The sequence below is a fragment of the Homalodisca vitripennis genome, chromosome 1, assembly GCF_021130785.1.
Source record: "Homalodisca vitripennis isolate AUS2020 chromosome 1, UT_GWSS_2.1, whole genome shotgun sequence".
In the NCBI taxonomy this organism is placed as follows: domain Eukaryota; kingdom Metazoa; phylum Arthropoda; class Insecta; order Hemiptera; family Cicadellidae; genus Homalodisca; species Homalodisca vitripennis.
Genome location: NC_060207.1, coordinates 41,634,044 through 41,655,459, shown reverse-complemented (window position 1 = coordinate 41,655,459; position 21,416 = coordinate 41,634,044). Strand labels below are relative to the sequence as shown.

Here is a 21,416-nt window from a genome sequence, read left to right as displayed (position 1 = left end):
GAATTTAATTTCAAAAATCTAAAATATTATATAATATAAAATTTAAGTTACTGCAATGATTGTAGTTAGATGTTTATAAATCGTAATACATGTACTACTGTGTTCATGACATAAGAACAGAATACTTTTTTTTAGGATTTATTCACTTGCGAGAGTAAACAAATATACCTTATTTAATTAGTATATTTGTAGCTTGCTGTTTTATAACAAACATAGAATAATAATTAATATTTGGTGATTTTACAAAATAAAAGGTATTTTAAATTAACCGGTTTTCTAATTAACTTAATCTGTATAATGCTTCAGTGAAAGATACACATCTTAAGAGAGTTAAATAAAAATAAGAAGGGCTCAAATTATGATTTAACACATAACAGGAATAAATGTATTAAGAGAATAAATTATTCAACACCAAACCAGTGATTATTATTAAGAAGGGCATATTGTGATAATTTTACGTTATCACCTTATTTAAAGGTTATGCATACAACAAATACAGAAATTTGATTCGACTGTGTTACAATACAATACAAAGTTACATCAGCTAGAAATACGAAAACAAAACCACGCCAAAACAGAGTTTTTTATGTGAATAGACTTATTGATCTTAGGGTGTTCTATGAACCAATTATTCGACAGCCAATAGGACAAAATCAAGTGGAAACAGTAGACAAATTACAACAAATATCCTTACCAGAGTGGAGAGAGCGAAACGCAGAAATATTAACGTATTCCCGTCTCGCGCGCAGCTGGGGAATGAGTATCCACAAGCTGTATAGAAGTAATGAAATCTGGCCAAGAAGAAATATAATGAAGTGTAAACAAAAGCGCAGCGAGAGGAATGAAATGAAAAGCGGCCGTGGCAGGGCGGACGGTGAAGCGCCCCGCGTCGCCTAGCTAGACGTCTTAAAACTGTTCGTCATATGACGTCACACAGCTCACGTCACCTCAGTGTTTACGACTGATGTTGCAAAATATAATTATGTATGAGTAATGTTACAATTGTATAATTTTATATTATTAAGTCTTATTTAAGTAAAGCTCAAAGATAAAACGAACTGTCCTGGACTTCTTTGTAATTTAGAGTTTTATTAAGGTTTGTAATAGTTTTATATGAGCTTCTATCCATGTTCACTTCGATACATGCTGCACTAAACAATTTTAGCTAATTGGCTGATCATAAGCCACCCGTCAGGTGAAGAGTAATAGAATAATTTAAGCCCCAAATATAGTCTATATAATTGACATCTCCCATATGCACAACACAGGACAAGTACTCGCGCTGAAAATTGAGTTCCACTGTCTGTACATGGAAACTGCCAAAAAGACTCATGAATGCTTTAAAAGTGGCTTTATAAATGTATTCAAATAATTTTGGAACATAAAATGTAATTATAAAAAAATACAAATTAAACCTATTTTAACTAACATAGCCCAATTGAAAGTTTCATAAAAGAATTAAAACCGCATATTGAAAAAGAATTTCTTTTCAAATAATAATATAAATTGTACTTATATGTTTGTGTAATTTGAGACTTATTTGGAATAATTTTAATGCCTGTCTACCGAGCTTTATTTAATTATTGTTATAAATATTGTATACTTTACTTTTAAAATCTATAATGTAACGATTCTTGAAAATAACTATTATGATATTTATTAAACTATACCCAGACACGCCTGTATAAACCAAATCACAAGAAATGTTTGGTAAAAAAGCAATACAAAATAACACTCAGAGTTAAGAAGCCTACTTTAAGACCCCTGTTTTGTTTCCTTTTTACCACAGAAACGTCACTTATTCAGAACATGATATAGCTAAAACCTACCTAAAATCATTATCAGTTGGAAAAACATATAAATTGAATACAAATTATTTTTAATATTTCAAAATTGACATTTGATTACTTTCACAAAATCTACAGACACAAGAATAACAGTTTAGCAAGAAATGTACTATCACGATACAAAATTATTTAACAAACTAAACAGTTCAAGCTATTAATTTTATACTTTCCTTGTGCAGTTTAAGCTACACAAATTTTAAATTTTCATTTATGTATTTTCATGTAATAGTTTAGTATACGAATAAGAATCTTGCTGTACATATAAATACCATGTCTAATTTGTGTGTCTGACAGTAACCCAATCGTATATGTTTTTAAATAGTTAGTGGAACACAAAATGTTGGTAAACAATCAAGGTATCTCTCTCATAAGTGTTTGAATACTCTCAACAGTTTAATAAATTGGATTCTTATACTTTTACTTTTCATGACGAATACCTTGCAGTAAAATCGTAGGTTAGCATCAAGAATTATTTCAGATTATATCTGAATAATTAAAAAAGTATAAATTCTTGATAAAGACTTGCTGGATGGATTAGATCTAAACTAACCACCGTCAGTGCGCAAAGCACAGGAACAAGGCAAGTCAAGAACCCAATGTGAAAGTTCCAATATTTGACAACAACAGTAAGGGATTGAATGCAAACAAGACTCAAGTTTTAAAATAAAATGTCAAATATTTATGTTCAGAATTCCTGTCTAAATATGGACGGGGAGGGTGGGAGAATAAAGCGAGTATCTCCAGTGTTTACTCAACCCTGGTTCTCGGTCTCGCCTTCCGCTTTACTGTATAACCAACCATTCATATAGCTAATACCAATAATTGGCTACACTACATTGATCCCGTCAATGTCTATTACAAGATTATTGTAATATTAAACTATCTTTAAATATTTAATACTAGCGGTCAATGTACATGGTCTATCCATTAAAAAAGAAAGAAATTATTTAACCTAATTACACTATACCAAATAACTTTTCAAGTCAAAATAAATACGAAATAAAAGTATCGTCTTATATTGCATATTGTTCCACCTGCCCCTATTATATATTTCTTTATTTCTTCATTTGAAACTAATTCAGTTTCAGTGTTAGAATTTAGCATGGATTTAAGTAAAACCTGAATTACAACTAATAATTAAAAACAATACTTGAATAACTAATTGTTTAATTATTTATTTTTAACTTCAATAATTTATCAAATTTTAGCTAGATTACGGAAACACCTATTTAAAAGTTAAATCTTCTCTAGAATTATAAGACGGCATCACTTCTAATAATATATCGTTTTTATACTGTAATCACATCATAATTAACTGGGAAAATGCACTTGCAGTGTATATTGCAGACAATTCCCACATGATTTACAATTAATAGCGTTTCTTTGATCTTCCCGTTGTTTATTAATACGGATTCAAATTGGTTGGTCATTCTGACATTTCTTGATGATACGTCTTTAATTTTGTATAAGGGGAGGGCGGGGCACGCTACAATTAGGTACAGCACGAGGACTGACAAATATAGTTTATGGCAGAAGAATACTTGCCGTTACGAAAATAGAGGGATTGAGAGTAAAGTCGTTCTTAAACATCAAAGCTCCTTCTAAAGTTTTGTTACATAACATATGATGTCTTTGTGGAAAATCTTATGGGCTGCAACAAATATTCCTTTGGAATTCGTGGACTTTAAACTATCATTGAAATGTACTTATAAATACGCACAATATATTCTGTCATGCAATATTCAATCACATTCTATTTATGTAGGCCTACATACTGAGATTTATAAGATTAATCAACAATTACAAACATGGCTTAACGTTGTGAAATTTTAAAACGAATTACAAAACACAAATTAATAACGCAAAACAAATTAATAACGTCTGCCAGTCTGTAAAAACTACAGATGTTCTGTACGATTTTCTTCTTTGTCACAAACTTCCTCATGAACATACGAATGTTAAGTTTCTCATTCAACACAGTTGGACCCAAGGACTGATAACAAAAACGTTTCGAGCCAAGGAGCCTCTAGAGCCTCATGATGAATACCATGACCAGGAACTCCGCTGTACAAGAAGAGGTAAAACGCACCCGAAGTAAAACTCTTAATACGACCATGCGTGTGTAAGTATCTGTGACAAAATTGAAACAGTTTCACCATTCGGAAGTATCCTAAATTAAAGAATGTTTTGTGTTCACCGGTATTCATGGAATTTAATTCCTGCACATTTATTACCATTACTTTTATTACACAAATGAGTACGATACTTTATTAATATATCATATAAAGATCCAACAACTACCTGGAGATTCATACGTGTTAAATATAGTACATAATTTTGTAAATTACAATTCGATAATTTGGACAAGTTTTTAACAATATAATATACATAGAACTTGAAATGAACTAACCTTTTTTGAAGGATAGAGATAAGGAGCATGCGTACCTGAAACAATAGAAAATCTCATTAATTACAATCAATACACTAATAAATCTTTTTTGAGTATAACCCCTTCATAGAGGACACTGATGGCATACTGAATATAATATGCCAGAATCAATTCAGAGTAAAACCATTTCAAAATATATCTTGAAGTTTAATTTTCGGTGCCACGCAAGAAAAACATTATTACAGCATGAAACAGGAAAGAAACAGAACACCAATGAAGTAGCGTTTTACATCAAGGTGGTTAGCTAACACAGTGGCTTTTATATGAGCTTAATAGTTACTCCAAGAAAGTAACAGAAATGAAAGAAAAGTTGGATTATGGTGATCAATTAATTTCTCAAATTTAAATTTAGTTTTAATTTTATATTTATATCGAAACCTCTAAAGAAATAAAACATAATAAGAAATATGTAGTAAGAAAATTTAACATAGCAAAAAATAACGTAATTTATCTAGAACATTTATAATAAGCAAGACTTTATGATCTAGAATATTTATGCGTAATCGGCTGACATGAAACGTTGCCGATCCATGTGTCTCTTGATCCATTGCTGTTTGATCCAGAGCACCAGGTTGAAGATATAACTATTAATAAATTAAGTCGATATACTACTAATATAATTTATTACAAAATATAATTCGTAAGAGGCACGCAATCTTGGGTACACATACAGAATCACCTAAAATCATAGTCACCCAAAAGCAAGTAATTTACGATAACACAAAATACTGTATGCTTAAGAAATTCTATAGTATGATCTGAACACAAATAACTATTTGATGCATCAAAGTAAGATTGACAATTGAATTATAATTGTTCGTTAAAAAATTATTTTGATTCATAATTTTAGTAAATATGTAGTTATCTAGTTGTAATGAATTTAAAAGATAATTTAACTATTTAAATTGGTAAAGGACGTACATTAAACAATTAAACATGTTTTTTTTATACTGACACTGAGTCTGTGCAATATTTATTACACATTATATTACCATTATCTCTGAGCTACGGATAATTATTTAATGGTATGATGCATGTGACAACTATAATATGTACGCGACAAAAATCACTCTAGAATACTGATTGTTGGTTACTCTCCCCGGGACTGCTTATGAAAAGTACTTGTAAGTTTCGCAAAGTGTGCCGATACAACGGAATATCAAAGGACCCAAGTAGTGACGTGGGAACGGTAAACATGTATACCAAAATGAAAGTATTTTTAGTTTTTGAGCAAACACGTTTGATTTGTTTTTTTAGCAAACAAACATTACCACAGCCATTTTATGCCTTAATTTGAAGTTAGAAACAATATTTATTTTTTTAAACTAAAAAAATTAGGGCAAGGTATTTTTGGGTTTTTACAAGTGTATGCATCACTATTGCCGTCTTTACTTTACACCAGTCCGTACAGGCACACGGGTATGCATATCTATGCAGACGCAGTTTCTCTTTTGATTCTTAATTCTGAGACCTTAGACAATATAAACACGCATGTTGCCAGCAAAGTATGTGGTCGGACTTAACCTGAGCCGCCATTAAAGATGGCGTATGGGCAACAACTACGTGGTCGCTGGACTGATCTTTTAATCTCTTAGTTTTAAATAGAAGGTCTTAATAAGTTCTTGAAAAAAGATCCTTTTACTGTTTACGTATCTCTCACTTTTTCATCGTAAAGTCGAAGATGTTAAAATCCAAAATAATGTATTTATAATTTACCTTGCAACAATCGCGTATTTATAATATATGATGATATGTTTGATGAAGAGTACTGGGAAGTAGCTACAAAATGTAGGAAGAGAGGATTTTTGCTGCTTTTGTAGAAAGGCCTTCTAATAATAATTTAAGTTTGTGTGTTGCATGTCAAAAGGTAACAAAATAAACTTTTTTTTAAATACTTAAAGCCTTAAGTTTTTTTTTAATTTATTGTGTTATACAAAATATAAAAACAACGTAGATATGATTTTGAATACTTTAGTCTTTTTAACTATTTTTTAAATATATAATCGCTTTACATTTCAACCACTATTCAGAAGCAGGGCCTAGTAGGCCCTGATTCAGAAGAACATCTGCAATGTGTTTTGCGTGTGTATACTACGAGCCTACTGTACAGCTAGCCATGTTCATTTTGACTATACTCCATAAGCACAATATTACAGTGCCATGCTGCTAGTTTGAGTCGTAGACGTATAGTATATGTCTTATTTTAAATACATAATTAATACGCATCTAAACTATTTTTAGTTTTTTCAATATTTTTATTTCAGCTATTCATAAAAAACACACAATCTTTTTCGTACTTCATGGTTTAAACAAGTAAATATTCTAAAAAAATTCTAAAAAGATGGTTAGATGCATGTTAGTTATGTCTTTAAATTTAGACCTTTCCCATAATTCCACATCATAAACAAGAGTTTAAAAGTAATTTTAAAATTGTTCTTATGGGGTAATACTTAAGGTTGCTTCAGTACAGCTGGCTCTTTAAATCTATTGCATACCTATTTCTATGCTTCTTCAACCTTTATCGCAATGTTTGCTAATTGTTAAATTCTAAAGAATTTTTAAGAACGTTTGAGATTTAAACTATTTAATTCCATTTCCTAATCTTTTAATTTAAGTACAAAGTCCCTAATCTAATTCCGGTCAACTTTATATTATTGAAACAACTATGAAAAATGAGTTTACAAAGATTTCGAAGCGGTTTTAAACTTAATCAAGAACGAATTCTAAAATACCTCGGTATCTATGAACTTTAAGTATTTATCCTGTTTCCAAAATACTTGGTCATTTTAAATTTCTGGGCCCTTACTCAACGTACCTAAAGTCTCAACAAACAATCTAACAAATTAATTCATCATAAGTGTTACTAAGTTATACGATAAAATGTTATATGAATATAGTATTTATTTGTTTGCAAATAGGTTTATTCAGTGATTTTCTTTTTGCTATGTTTTTTTTTTTTTTTTTTTTTTTTCTTGGGGCGGCCTACTGCCATGCACTTAAGCCTCAAGGGCCTTTTGCGCACTTGCGCACCCCGGAAACACCATGAGGCCTACCAGTCTACAACTTCTGCAGTTCAACGAACCGCCGAAAACAACCTATCGAGTCCTCCTTGGGAAAACTCACCATCCCTGTTCAAGCTACCAAAGATGGCATACCGCTCTCTTGCTATTGCAGGGCAATCAAAGAGCAGGTGCTCAGCAGTCTCCTCCTGCTCATTACACCTTCCACAGAGCGGATCCTCCTGAAGGATGCCAACTCTGTGTAGATGCTTCTTCAGGTGACCATGCCCCGTAATGAGACCAATGACCTTAAGAAGACATTGATCTGTTTAATGAGAGAAGGTCCGAAGCCACCTTGGGGGAAGGTGACTGTAATACCATTCTACTCACTCTCAAACCCGGATGCAACCTCCACCTTCTCCCATGCTCCGCGCGAATCCATTTCAAGACAACCCTAGAGGATTCACACCTTGGAACACCGCAGAACGGTTGAGGGCCATCATCTATCATGGTTACTTAAGACCAATGTAGAACGACATTTTCAGAAGGGACCTTATTACTTAGTCTAGATGTACCATTCCACCGTAACATACTCCAAAGCACTGCAACAATAGAGTAACAGTTACAGGAAAATGGTGTAATAATAATCAAACAATTTTACAACATTGCATGATCAGCCAAAATGCAAAGTTGAATGACTGAAGTAATTCTAAATCGATCTAAAAATGAAAATGTTCACCAAACGCCTCAGCTCTTCGACTGTATACAGAAACGTATACACTGTACGCCCTAATGTTCAACCGAAGGTAGTAACGTTCTCCAAACGCCTCAGCCGTTCGACCGTATACAGCAACATACACTGTACGCCCTAATGTTCGACCGGCAACGTTCTCCAAACGCCTCAGTCGTTCGACCGTATACAGCAACATACACTGTACGCCCTAATGTTCAACCGAAGGTAGTAACGTTCTCCAAACGCCTCAGCCGTTCGACCGTATACAGCAACATACACTGTACGCCCTAATGTTCGACCGGCAACGTTCTCCAAACGCCTCAGTCGTTCGACTGTATACAGCAACATACACTGTACGCCCTAATGTTCAACCGAAGGTAGTAACGTTCTCCAAACGCCTCAGCCGTTCGACCGTATACAGCAACATACACTGTACGCCCTAATGTTCGACCGGCAACGTTCTCCAAACGCCTCAGTCGTTCGACTGTATACAGCAACATACACTGTACGCCCTAATGTTCAACCGAAGGTAGTAACGTTCTCCAAACGCCTCAGCCGTTCGACCGTATACAGCAACATACACTGTACGCCCTAATGTTCGACCGGCAACGTTCTCCAAACGCCTCAGTCGTTCGACTGTATACAGAAACGCACACTGTACGGCCTGATGTTGAACCGAAGAAAATCGGAAGCCACCGACAAAAAGTACATTACTTTTAGGTAACACAATTTCGCCGGCATTCAACGGGTAGGCAACCAGAGCCGCGGCAAGGCAATAGCTGAGAGGTGGCGACAACGTGTTATAGAGGAGATATTGCGACAGGGTGGTGCGGGGCAGGGGGTGGCAGCCATTCACTTCGGCTTTGACATTATATTAATCTGAGTCTCATCTCTGCTATCCCCATGCAATCTTTTTGCCGGCTCAAATCGCATTAGTCCTGCCAAACTCGATTACTAGTTGCCTGCGCGTATGTACCGTGCCCGTGCCGTATCGCCTTTATTTAACAGTCTCAATGTAATCCTAACGAACTGCGCTCGCAGCGAGAAATGTCCAAATAACTTGCTCTCGCGTCACACCGCCGCGCCGCGCCGTGCCGGTGCACAGTCCACCGTACTTAATTTATGTATGGAAATAATTATTACGACAGATATATTGTAATTACGGCTCATTCAGACACGCTAATGTGCAGCAATGAGGCAATACCGTCGCCGGTAGACACCATCCTTGGCGAGGTAATTTTTATGCACCTGCTCAACTGGTTTGAGAATGGTCTAAAATAAAAAATATATTGCGGTTACTAGACGATCTCAGTGGATTTGGAGTGATGTCAGTAGCTTCCAAACTGGATAAAACATATTTATTGAATTTATCCTAAAGGCCGAATTGTGTAACTTGCTTATAAATTCGGCATATTAAGACATAAATGCTATTTATTTACCACAACAAATTGGTATAATAGGATTATCAACTAACCCAATGTAAAAGAAATACAGCTTTGCGACTTGCCAAACACGATTGCGGGTGAAGCTGGTACTCTTATGGACCTTCCGAGATGCTAGTGGACCCGATGTACCTCCTACCTCGAATTGAGACAAGCGTTTCAGGGAGAGCTGGTATACTCGCGATAGCCCTTTCGCGGAAGCGAGATAGCTTTGTTACACAATTTCTCTAACCCCCCCCCCCCTCTTCCCCTAGTCAGTACAGTATTTTAGCTAGAGGGGTAGTTGTGTTGGAAAAGTAGATATATTTCAAATACAACATTTCGACTGGACAAATATCGTAGACGTCAAAGCCGAAGTAAAAGTAACACTCTAATGAGAATGGCGAGAGACTATTTTCGGAAGGATGTCGTATGTTTAATAACCCTCTGAAGTTAGCCGGGCAAAGAAAAAAGGAAAATACAAAACTAGTGCCAGTTAAGTGGTACATTTTTGAAAGACATACTGGCAGATTACAAAAATTGCCACACATTTTAAAAGTCGTTAAAAGAGTTAAAACACATGTTGCGTATTTTTTTCTCATTTTTTCACTCGCTGGTAAGGAAGACCGACGAACAGACTTGACCGCGAGAAATCCTCATCGCAGCTGTGGACGATGGGTATGTTGTACACGCGGCAATATGTCAAACGGCTTGGCCGCTTTCCGGAGGAACGTACATTAGTTGCTAGAAAGCGCAGATTATGACAATTCTGAGAAGAGATACAAGCCGGTTGTGTGTACGTACATGGCAGTCCGAGAGGAGTGGTGTGCAGCATGGACTACATACAGTACTGGACTTGGGGGTGTTGTGTTACCACGGTCATACCGATGAGAGTGGAGAAAACTGTCATACTGTATTTGTACAGCTTGTACATTCTCTTATCTTGTAATAACAGTATTTCGGGAGGAGATGGAAGGTCGAAGGGCAACATTTCAGCAGCATAACAATATACTGTTTTTCCTTCTAACTGTAGTAATAGTGATTTAATGTACTGTACAGATTGTAACAAAACAGATTCTTGGTAGAGCAATGATCATAATATCTCCCTGTATGTGTTTTTTTAGATATTATTTTTTATTTCAGAAACCAATAACTATAAATATATATATATATATATATATATATATATATATATATATATATATATATTAGCCGGAATAAAAACCCGGTTGTTCTTGCAGTCTAAAATAAAGAGAAATAATAATGTTAGATTACCAAACAACATTTCAAGATGGTGAACAGTTTAACGCTTAGTAGCTGAAAATAAATAAAATTACGAAACATTTTAAAGCGTAATAAGCTTTTAGCAGTTGTAATGCACGGCATTTACATATTTGTGTTTACAGCATTAGTAGCAGCGTATCACAACGTTAAAAAATTAAATAAAAATCATTTACTGACCGAAACTTATTGTTTTCTTAAAATTGTTCATAACGTTATTAGTTTTTACATTATTAAGTTTTAAAAAATTCAATTGTTGGCCATGTAAAATAATAACCTAAGATGAAGTTTTGTCTTGACCTGAGCCTACAAGTACATTATTAATTAATTGAACAATCAACCACTCTACCAGTAGAACTTTATTGTTCTGAACCATGTTTATAGTTACAGGTTTTGTTACTCTTGACCTGAAGAACAAATTCCCAAAAGATTACTGGAGAGTTAGTAAATACCCTATGTAGAAGATAAGGTGTTTTCTAAACAAGGAAAAGATAGATTAATGTTAGAATAAACTATTACTACTTCTTAACTGAATGATGACATTAACATGTGTGGGACAGATGTGGACTAAATCCTCTAGCATAGAAACTGTTACACATCAATATGGACAGTACTGCAAACATGTATCATAAACCACTTGTGTGCATAAGATTGTCCCTAAAAGTAGCTGCCATCATAGTTTGTTGGTAACGCATAAAAAGAGATTTTTAAACTATTTCTGAAAATATTATTTTGTGTTTCACAGTAGCTCAAAACACACCGCCATCTTCTGTGATTTAAAACTCAAGCTTTCATTAGGTAGAGAATATGATAATTAATGTATAAATACAATAATTCAATAGTTAATATAATTTTTGAAAAAATGTGTTCGACGAATTCGAATACGATACAATAAGCTAACGAGGGAAAGAGGCCTGATGCAGAATTAAAGAGAACCATGATATTAAAAATAATTGTACATTAAATGAAAAGGAGAAATAGAGTTAAAAGCTTTATAATATTGAAATAAATGTAAAAAAGAAGAATGGAAACACGTCAAAATACGATGCACTTAATTGATGTACTAGATGGTTATAGAACAATGGAAGGATGAAATGCCGCTAAAGCTTACCAAGATTGAAAGAAATAGAGACTGAGGTAAAAGAAAGGTAAAATTAATTGAGTTAAAAAAGAGGTACCATGAATAAAAGCCACTGAAAGCAAAACGTGCAGACGACGTACCTAGCGAGCGAAGACCGAGTCTACCGCCAAGGATTGCAACAATGGCGCATGCACGGCACGGCAACGTCGGAGACCTGGCAGCTCAGCTCAACAATCGAGTCACGATTACAAGAGTCACGGTCAGGTACAGTCACAACACAACACAACTGTGACATGAATCACACGGTGCGGTCTTCCTAGCGCTCCAGTCACTGACATCTACATCTCGGCAGTGACAACTTTCAACCTTTACCTCACTATCGACGTATCATCTACCGGGTGTATTAGATGAGTAGACTGAGCATTTAGGTAAGAGCTTGGTAAATACGACTTATTCAGTACAGCTACGATTAAGTAACGAGGTAATTTTTTTATGGATGTGGTTTCAGTAGTTGCCGAATACTTTATGACAAAATACTCTGCAAGCCTGAAGTATTAATAGGATGTTGTTAGTATTATTTAGAAGTATACTCGTATTATAAAAATTACATTTAGAGATAGTTCTATCACAGAATGCAAATAATATTAACAGAAAAGAATGCTTAGTTGAAGAACCTCCCAGCCGTCTGTGCCCATGATGCGATGAGGCCATACACGCAAATTGACTGTGTCTAACATGCGGAACAGATATCCCTTCCCCCCCCCCCCAATACATGTCACTACCAGTGACCTGAACAACAGTGTACCACACCTCATAATTCAGTGTCGATGATGACTTCATAGCTTCTTCGGTGGTCCTGAATTGCTATAGAATACCAAGTGCTCAGACCGTACTGTGCATCATTTATTGCTGTGTCTATGAATGTTTCGTATAAGCCATCATGCATATTTTGATAAGAAACCACAACACTGCAACTTACTAATTCAATTAATAATTAAACATTTGGTAATGCTAAAGGCTATATGTGTCCTCTGGCCGTCAAAATGCGGCTGATATTTCGCATTACGACAAAAATTCGTATATATTACTTGAGATCTGCAACCACAAATAGACAGTGATCGAAGGCTGATCTGGCAGTAACAACAGAGAACGGTTGGACATCGAGGGCTGGTTCACGCGAATTCGTGATCACTGAGGGGTAAAGGCATTAACATGTCCACAGAAACAATCGTAGAGAACCAAATTGCATGTAATTCCAGGCTTGATAACAGGTCATTAGGAAATTCCGAGGAAGATTTAAATGCCAAGGTCGCCACAAGACGTCGTGAGCGCTGCAAGCCTGAGCCTTCTGCCGTCTTGTAGGCCGCTATCGTTTCTTCTGTCGACTTTCCATTGACTTTATTTGGACTTTTGTATCGTATTGCCTTTTTTGGCGAAATATATAACATGAATTTATAATCTTCTAATTAATAATAAACATTATTAGTGATTTAAAATAAATAACACGTTGTAATAAACCAATTATACATTAACTACAGCGAAAAAATACGAAAACCAGGAAGTTAACTGAAGAACGTGAAATATGTTTTGTTCAATGAAAGATAGTTTACGTCTAGAAAACACTAAATTCTTTACAACTTAAAACAATTATCAACTTAAATTTTTTATACATTCATGTTTGGTACACCGATACCAAGAGCCGATGATGTTTTGCAACTACTGGAGGTTACACACCACAATAAGAAAACAGCAGTCAGTTCAAAATTGGACTTGAATCCATTGCGTGTTTTGAAAAATAGGGAGTTTTCTATCGAAATATTGTTCACAACTTTTAAGGTCTAAATATACGTATTTCAATAAAATTTTAAAAGAGATACACGGTAAATAAGCGCCAAGAACCTGTATGTGTGCAACTGACCACAAGAACTACTACTGGTGGCGCAGTTTCAAAGCTCGTCCTATCCGAAGCAATTCCATAGCGATATTGTATATCTTACTCTATTCCCGCACATACGCCTGTTGTCCATGGAGACAGGCAGATTAAATGGTCCCTTTATACTGTGTATACTAGGCTACGATACTGCAATATAAAGTAATCTTCCATTCCAAAGAGATAACTTCATATAAAATAACCACACAGGTATTCTCCACCAGTGGCCTTTATGGATCATTATATTGGACCTGAAACATTAAGTAGTTTAGGAAGTATATAATATCCTCCGACTGGAGCTCCAGAATATTCCACTGGACTTTAAGAGGTTATAAATGTGTTTCAACTTAAAACAGCTGGGTAAAATTTTAATATTTGTCTTTCAACATTTAGGAGAGGGCCTTCTATCAGCTCACACAGTCCCCCTTTATATATTGCCCATGTTCTCCACTGAAAGTATTTTGAAGACAAAATAAATCGTCTAGTTTGCAATTTATAAATCTATTTTTGCCTCTTTGTGAAAGGAAAACTAGTCACCAAAATTATTATTATTAAATGAACATTTAGGAATGCCGGCGCGTATAGCCTCCAACTTCGTTCACTGCACTCAGTTCTGGTACAGCACCTAACATTCACTGGTGAGCAGCGCGCCTTGGGCAGTCACTGGCCTTGACGTCCTCACCTGACCGCGACCGCCAGTAATCGTCCTCCGCTCCGCTCCACGACAAAGGATACGCAGCTTCAGCACACCTCAGTTCAATGTTCTTGTCAACAAACGAACCACTTCTGTCTATCTTTCCTTCTGGCTTAACAACAGGCACATCACGATAGTTATCAGTTTCAGCATTGTCCCCTTCGTTAGTAAGTAGATGAAGCCACAACTCCTGGCCAAACACGAAAGACCTTGACCTCACCCTCTCTCTATCTCTCTGACTCTACGCGTAGTCCCACATGGTCGTGACACGTTAGGCCATCAATCTTTCGTCCGTTATTGAAAACTTGCAACATTCACTCCTTAACACTTAGTGTAATATTAATTTTCTTTACTAATATACTGATAATGAAAGATCAGACATGAACATAAGTTTTTCAAATGTGGGAATTTATCTTTAATTCAACGTAAATTAATCGAACAACGATTTTTTACGATTTGAGAAGAAATAAAATGAAGACTTTCAATACAGTAATAATTTAAATATACTTCTCTTTAAATTACTTTAATTACTCGTATTATAATGTATGATGTCTTTATGAGGGGAAATAAACATTTATCCATTTATTAGTGAAACGACACAGTTTAATTATTTACGTTACTTAAATACGACCACTGTGACCTATACTGGCTTTTTTCACAACAATCCATTTATGAAAATATCCCAAGAATTATTCAAACTCCCTTAAAGGTAATCTCAAAGATGAAGGAATGTAAAGCTCCAGCTCTAAACCCCGGTGGATTTATTGTGCTCGGGGCGCTCTTACTTGACAAGATGTCGCGTTGATCATTAAATTAATTAAATCCTAAAAGTCAATTGCAGTTTGGCTAAATCCGGCGCAATGGTAACTGGTCTGGATGATACAGTTTACTAATGTTTGTTGCTGTAGTGACCGAATGAGTATTACAGTGACAATACTAGTTTAGTGATTTTCCTTTTTACTCCGAGTAAAGTTATTTCAGGAAGGTTACGCATGGAATTTTTGATGATACTGACAACATTGTCATTAACAGCTTGGTGTCACAAAATGTGCAGCAATTGTTGGATGTGCTATAAATAAAGTTTTTACCGCCATAAATGGGTGGTATCGACCCAGCAGCAAGGTTACCGGATGAATACAATATAGTGATTGTCACTTAACAAGGAGGGTAGGTTAATAATGCAAGCTCGTGTAAGTGGCGCGTTGCCGGGCAACACAAATATACAAACTCACTGGGGTCACAACCGCCGCGCCGCGCCGCAGCGCATTACCGTTATTACAGTTAATTTAATTAAAAACCGCTGTCGCTGTTCAGATAACTGGCCTCACTAATTTTAATGAAATATCAAACTGTAGGATCGTAGCAAAATAGGCTGCCTCTGTTGGAACAGCAACACTAACGAAAAGATACGCAGGGTCCGTTATAAACCAGTAAGTCTTGAGTGATATGAAGTCTGTATGTAGGCTAAACAAAATTATTTATGAACACAATACTCAGACAGTAACATACTGCCAAACGGACCACCCTGTTTATGATTACAACGAATTAGGAATTCCAATTCATTACAAAACGTCAAACTTTAGTTTGAGTACATTGTTGTTAATATTGACTACGGTATGCGAATGAAGAGAGTTCAGGGAGAGACAATACTGCACGGCCAGATCAGTCTTGGTAAGTAAGAGTGGTAGGCCAAGAGTGTCAGGTGAACTTAAAGTCTCACCCTATAGAAATTTAACGACATCCTTTAGCTTACCTTACCTTATAATTTTCTGCCCCTTTCCTTGTGAACACGTACGTATACGTACAATCATAGATATATATTCCCAAGCCCAAGACTACAACATACACTCGTATTGCGACAAGTATCCCGACGCGACGTGCCTTATCGCAATGACGGGAGAACAAAGGATGATTCATTTTATGATCACTGAACTGGAAACGAATGTAATCATACGATAGGAAATTGTCACTCTTATAAATTATTATGCTTGTGGAAGAACTGTAACCGAACCAAAATAATCACACAAACTCCCAACTCAACATTTTTAAATAGGAATTCATGTATTGTATACAGTGTGATTTAAAGTATGGATGCACTCGGTTTACTTTTCACTCGGGAAACTTTTCTAGAAAATACACAGCGATACCTTTTTAGTCACTATTACAACTTTGCCCATTTCTCCAAAACGGGATTTTGGGGGGGCTCAAATGTTTTAAATGTAAAGACCCATTAAGTGACATCTGATTTGAAAGGTTTTCATAAAAGAGGAGCAGTTGAAACTAGACCTTTCTATCTCAACCAGTACAAAATGGCAGCTCATTGAAATTAATTAAGTTAAAAGCATGGATGGATCCTGCTCAACCTTCAATGGACTAAGATAGAAAAACTAAACTCAGCCATTCCTCTAGGAAACGAAAGCGAACCAGTTTCCCAAAATGGAATTTTTGCGGGAGCAGTAAAACATTTTTTTAATGTAAAATTACAGTAGCATTAGTAGATACAATTACGTTAAGCAATAACACGGCTAAAACTTACTAACCTATGTTATTTTATCAGATTTTCAAACTGCTGTCCCAGGACAGTTTGACAATACCCAAGCCTGTTGTAGACAAATTGAAACTGCACGCTGTATGAATTCACGCGTTTATTTTTAATTCCACTACTATTCTGTCCTTAAGACTATGAATGCACTGGAGTTTCGTTTTAGACATTGTTTTTAACGTGACCCCACACAAAGTAGTCAAGTGGAGATAGATCTGGATACTTCCTCTTCTGCCTATCCAGCGATTTGGAAATATATTGTTTAAATACTCGCGGACATGCAGGCCAGGAAAGTGGTTGTTTACTGAAGTCTTTCAATTAAATTCAATGAGCTGCGACTTTGTACTGGGTTGAGATAGAAAGCTGTAATTTCAACTGTTCTGCTTCTTTTATCAAGATCTTTCAAATTTCACTTAATGGGTCTTAACATTTAAAAACTTTTAAGCCACGCCCCCTAATCTCATTTTGAGGAAATGGGCAAAGTTTTAACAATGACTATAAAGGTGTCACAGTGTATTTCCTAGAAAAGTGTCCCAAGATCCTTCCCGTATTTACCCATCAAACACTAAACAGAGTGTATCCACACTTTTACCTCACACTGTAAACATTAATTACAAAAACTTTAACGTATACATTTAACACAACTTATTTATTAAAAAAATGTTTACAAAAATACAAACAATGAATGTTGCAGCCACACACACACACACACACGCGCGCACGCACACACACACACACACACACACACACACACACACACACACACACACACACACACACACACACACACACACACACACACACACACACACACACACACACTTAAAATGTAGGTCAAACTCGAATCAAACTGCGATATATAAATTTAGTTTCGGGGTTTTTTAGGTTTTATTAATGGTCCATGGGGGCTGTTCCCCTTTTTATCAAAAAAGGTTACATCATGTACTTTTTCACTCAAAGCCGACCTTGTTCGTATGTTTTTATAAGACATAAGATCGTGTTTCTATATGCAGAAATATGTTCCTATTGACAAGTTCTTCTTCACTTCATAACAAATAAGTAAAATATACACGTCTACGGATTGAACATAAAATTATCCGATACAATCTATCACAAAGAAGGCGTAGATTAAAAACCTTATAGTAAGTTCGTAATATAAAGTAGAAGATAAAAATACCCCGGGTTTATTTTGTATATATTATTGTTCAAAAGCTATCAACCGTTAAAAAAATATTAACCTGATAAACTAAAAATAATAAACAAGAGCGACTATTTTTTGTTTACAATTCCTGTACTGCCGTATATCGAATCAAAACTACAATAATCAAATTTAATTTATAGCCAATAATAATGGACAACTTATTTTATTATTTCATCGACAAAGTACAAAAGGAGATAAGTTTTGTAGTTCTTGTGAAAAATTGCGTGTCAAAGATCGCGAGGGGTTCCCACTAATGTACTACTAATTAAAGAAACATTCGATCCCATAATGCAGTTAATGAAGTTTATTATTGCAGACCGAAGGGCCAAACTAGACTCAGCAGCTCAAGCATTGTGTTTCAAATTATAAACAACGCGGTAAACAAAGCTAATGAAACCTTCCAACAGATTTCACCACGGATGGGATGAAGCACTACATTGTTAATTGTTTGATACAACAAAAGGTGAAAGGATTTATACCAACTACATACCGGGAACATAATAATTGTTCATTTATCAAAGAACTTTACATTTTTGTTGCTTTTAATAGGATGCACGTTTTATGTGTCAACAAAGAAACTAAGTTCTATTTTTGTTGAAACTTGTGTTTGCGTTCGTCTGTTTCTAATCTGAATGAGCATTTGTGTTGTAAAAGTTATGGATACAAAAGAATTTTAACTTTTTTCTTCCAATATCAAAATAAACACTGAATAATATTACTAGTGTAAAAGTAATAATCAGTAAATTCTTTACATGTACACGTTAACTGTAACTTAAAAGAAGCCTTGTAAAAACAGTTTAATTTTTGTATGGTAAATTTAAATAATAGTAAGCTATCATTTACATCACAACTTAACACAAAATGGGAATGAAAGTAACTTACAGTGAGATTCGATAGGCGGCCTGTACCTCATGGTGCTGTCTGGTGAGGCCAGGAAGCTGGAAGACTATAATGCTACCTTAGGCACTAACAATTAGGGGCCGAGGGTCTGCCACAACCCCTCCCCTTTTCTACCCCCCAATTCACATTTCTTCAACGGCTCTTCCGAACAACGCTCATATAGAACCGTATTACCATTCATTCATTCATCCATTCATTCACTCTCACTACTCTCGATAACTGGACTGTACATTGTATGCACAAGAACTGTTCACCATCACGGTTACCCCATAAGACCAATGTAAAACAATTCACTAACGACTCACACAGATAGTAATAATAGGCTTTGCCAATCTCAGCCAAATCTCATGGAGCGACATGCAACAACATTGGTAACTTGGTAAAATTGAAGGTTTGATCTATTAGTGGTAGAGCAGAAGTATGTTTATAGATAGTTTACGTTATTTAGCTGTAGAAAGTGTACACATGTTAGAGAGTTAGAACATGAAAAATACTTATTCATCACTACTTGGAAACCAAGTGGATGACTAATAACATAAACGGACTCTTATCACTTAAAGGATGGAGTATTAAACGGTTTAACTGATAAGAGCTATTGGTTCTATGCTGAGTGGCGCATGTTACGAGACCATTACTTATCAACAGTACAATACACAAATAATACTTCCCTCAATTTAAAAGCGATTGAACAAATGTAACCTAATAAGCCAAATTATTGCAAGTTTAATTTATTTCACTACGGGATACAGACAGTTTTGGAATTGTTATGAAACTAGGCGAAATGTTATCCTGCAAAGGCTGTTTTATTTTCTTGTACCGTAATATCTTGGAGCTGGTTATTCTGCTTTACAAAGTACACTTTTACTTTCAGTTTTCTTTAGAAAACTTTCAGATAGAACAACGCTGAAGGTCTCTAAAAACTTTTAATTATGTATCTCGTAAGAAATCGGATAACGTTACACATTAAGTTTTCAATACTCGAAATTCAAAAAACGCTACAAATTTTATCCTTCGAGTTTTGGTGTCATTGACAGAGCGGCGCGGAGATCCTACATTAATTTCATTTATTTTTTTATGGAAATCCATTAATGACCGCTCAAAGAAACCAATGGCAGTGTTTTCTGGGAGATTATCACCTCAAGACACCGTAAAATGTATTAAGTGTTTTTGTTATTTAATTTACCATATCGTAGATATACTCTTAGAGGTAGTTGACCACGGACCAAAGAAAGAAATAAGACTGGGCATTCTCATATAAGGGCCATTACAGAAGATGAAGTCGGGCTATGTCCCCTTATTGATGAAACTATTGAAGCAATGCCCAAAATTGGCGCTCAGTTTCAATTAACTCTAATTTATTAACACTGCCGTAAAGTATAGTTACAGTTATAATACAATTCTGAAATAATCGTTGCCTGTTATCATGAAATATTCATACCAACAACAATGTTAAACATTCTTAAGCTATATGAAGAGGCGCCTACACAGCTACGCAGGTCTAATGAGAGACTATCGATGTTCAGCACAAACCGTGCGTAATATAAAACTGCACTGGACAGAAGGCACGCAGTCAGATCGCAACGACAGGGCGACCACTCTAAGGAAGAAAATAATTCCACATTACCGGTAGTAGAGAGTATATAAGATAGGTGGGACTCGGGGAAAGAGGCCCGCTCGTAAATCTGGCGGTGCACGCGAGCATGGGTGGGTGGGGGCGGGGGTGAGCAACAAGTACGCTATATAACACGATTTGGACGCGATAGCTCGCGTGTTGGAAATCCATTAGCCCCCCACAATGGCTTCTAACAAATGACACACTTCTTCAGATCATTGCTGAATTATTGCCGCCGACATCACGGATTTATTCTTAATCGCTTTAATCTGGTTAATGCTTTCCTTATCAAGCAACAGGTAGAAGTGGCGATCCTGCGATCGAACCCGTTATATCTTCTCATTTCACGTCACATCTTAGTTCATTTAGAACTGTAATACATTTTTGTAATATTTCAAATTGAATAACCTATTTTTCGTCCAATAAGATCCCCAATTTGAAAAGAACATTTTTACAAGGATCTTTTGCTCTACAATTAAAAACTAACAAAATAATTGTCTAACTTAATGAATTTTCCCGCAAATATGAAAATTCAAGGGACAATCGTGAAAGAAATCGATAATCGTAACAAAATGTACAGAACACAACTGTTCAAAAATATCTATGTAAAACTGTCTTGACCTCATCCTAAATACCTAGTACCCATAGGCCCTTCATTGTTCAAAGTTAATTATTGGCGATGGTAAGGACAATTTGCTATCGTTACGTATTACATTAACAGAAATA

The 21,416-nt window shown here is 35.5% G+C and overlaps 1 protein-coding gene across 7 annotated transcripts in view; it reads right to left on the bottom strand.

Annotated features, from left to right (window-relative positions):
- Positions 1-21,416, bottom strand: part of LOC124360313 (polypyrimidine tract-binding protein 1) — a 412,476-nt gene that overhangs the window by 248,552 nt on the left and 142,508 nt on the right. For 5 of the 7 annotated variants that reach the window (XM_046813832.1, XM_046813823.1, XM_046813851.1 and 2 more), the window contains one exon: positions 4,258-4,292. The exons of the other annotated variants lie outside the window; for them this stretch is intronic. In XM_046813832.1, coding sequence (XP_046669788.1) covers positions 4,258-4,292 — 35 coding nt within the window. The remainder of the gene's footprint in view (positions 1-4,257; positions 4,293-21,416) is intronic. 7 annotated transcript variants of the gene reach the window in all.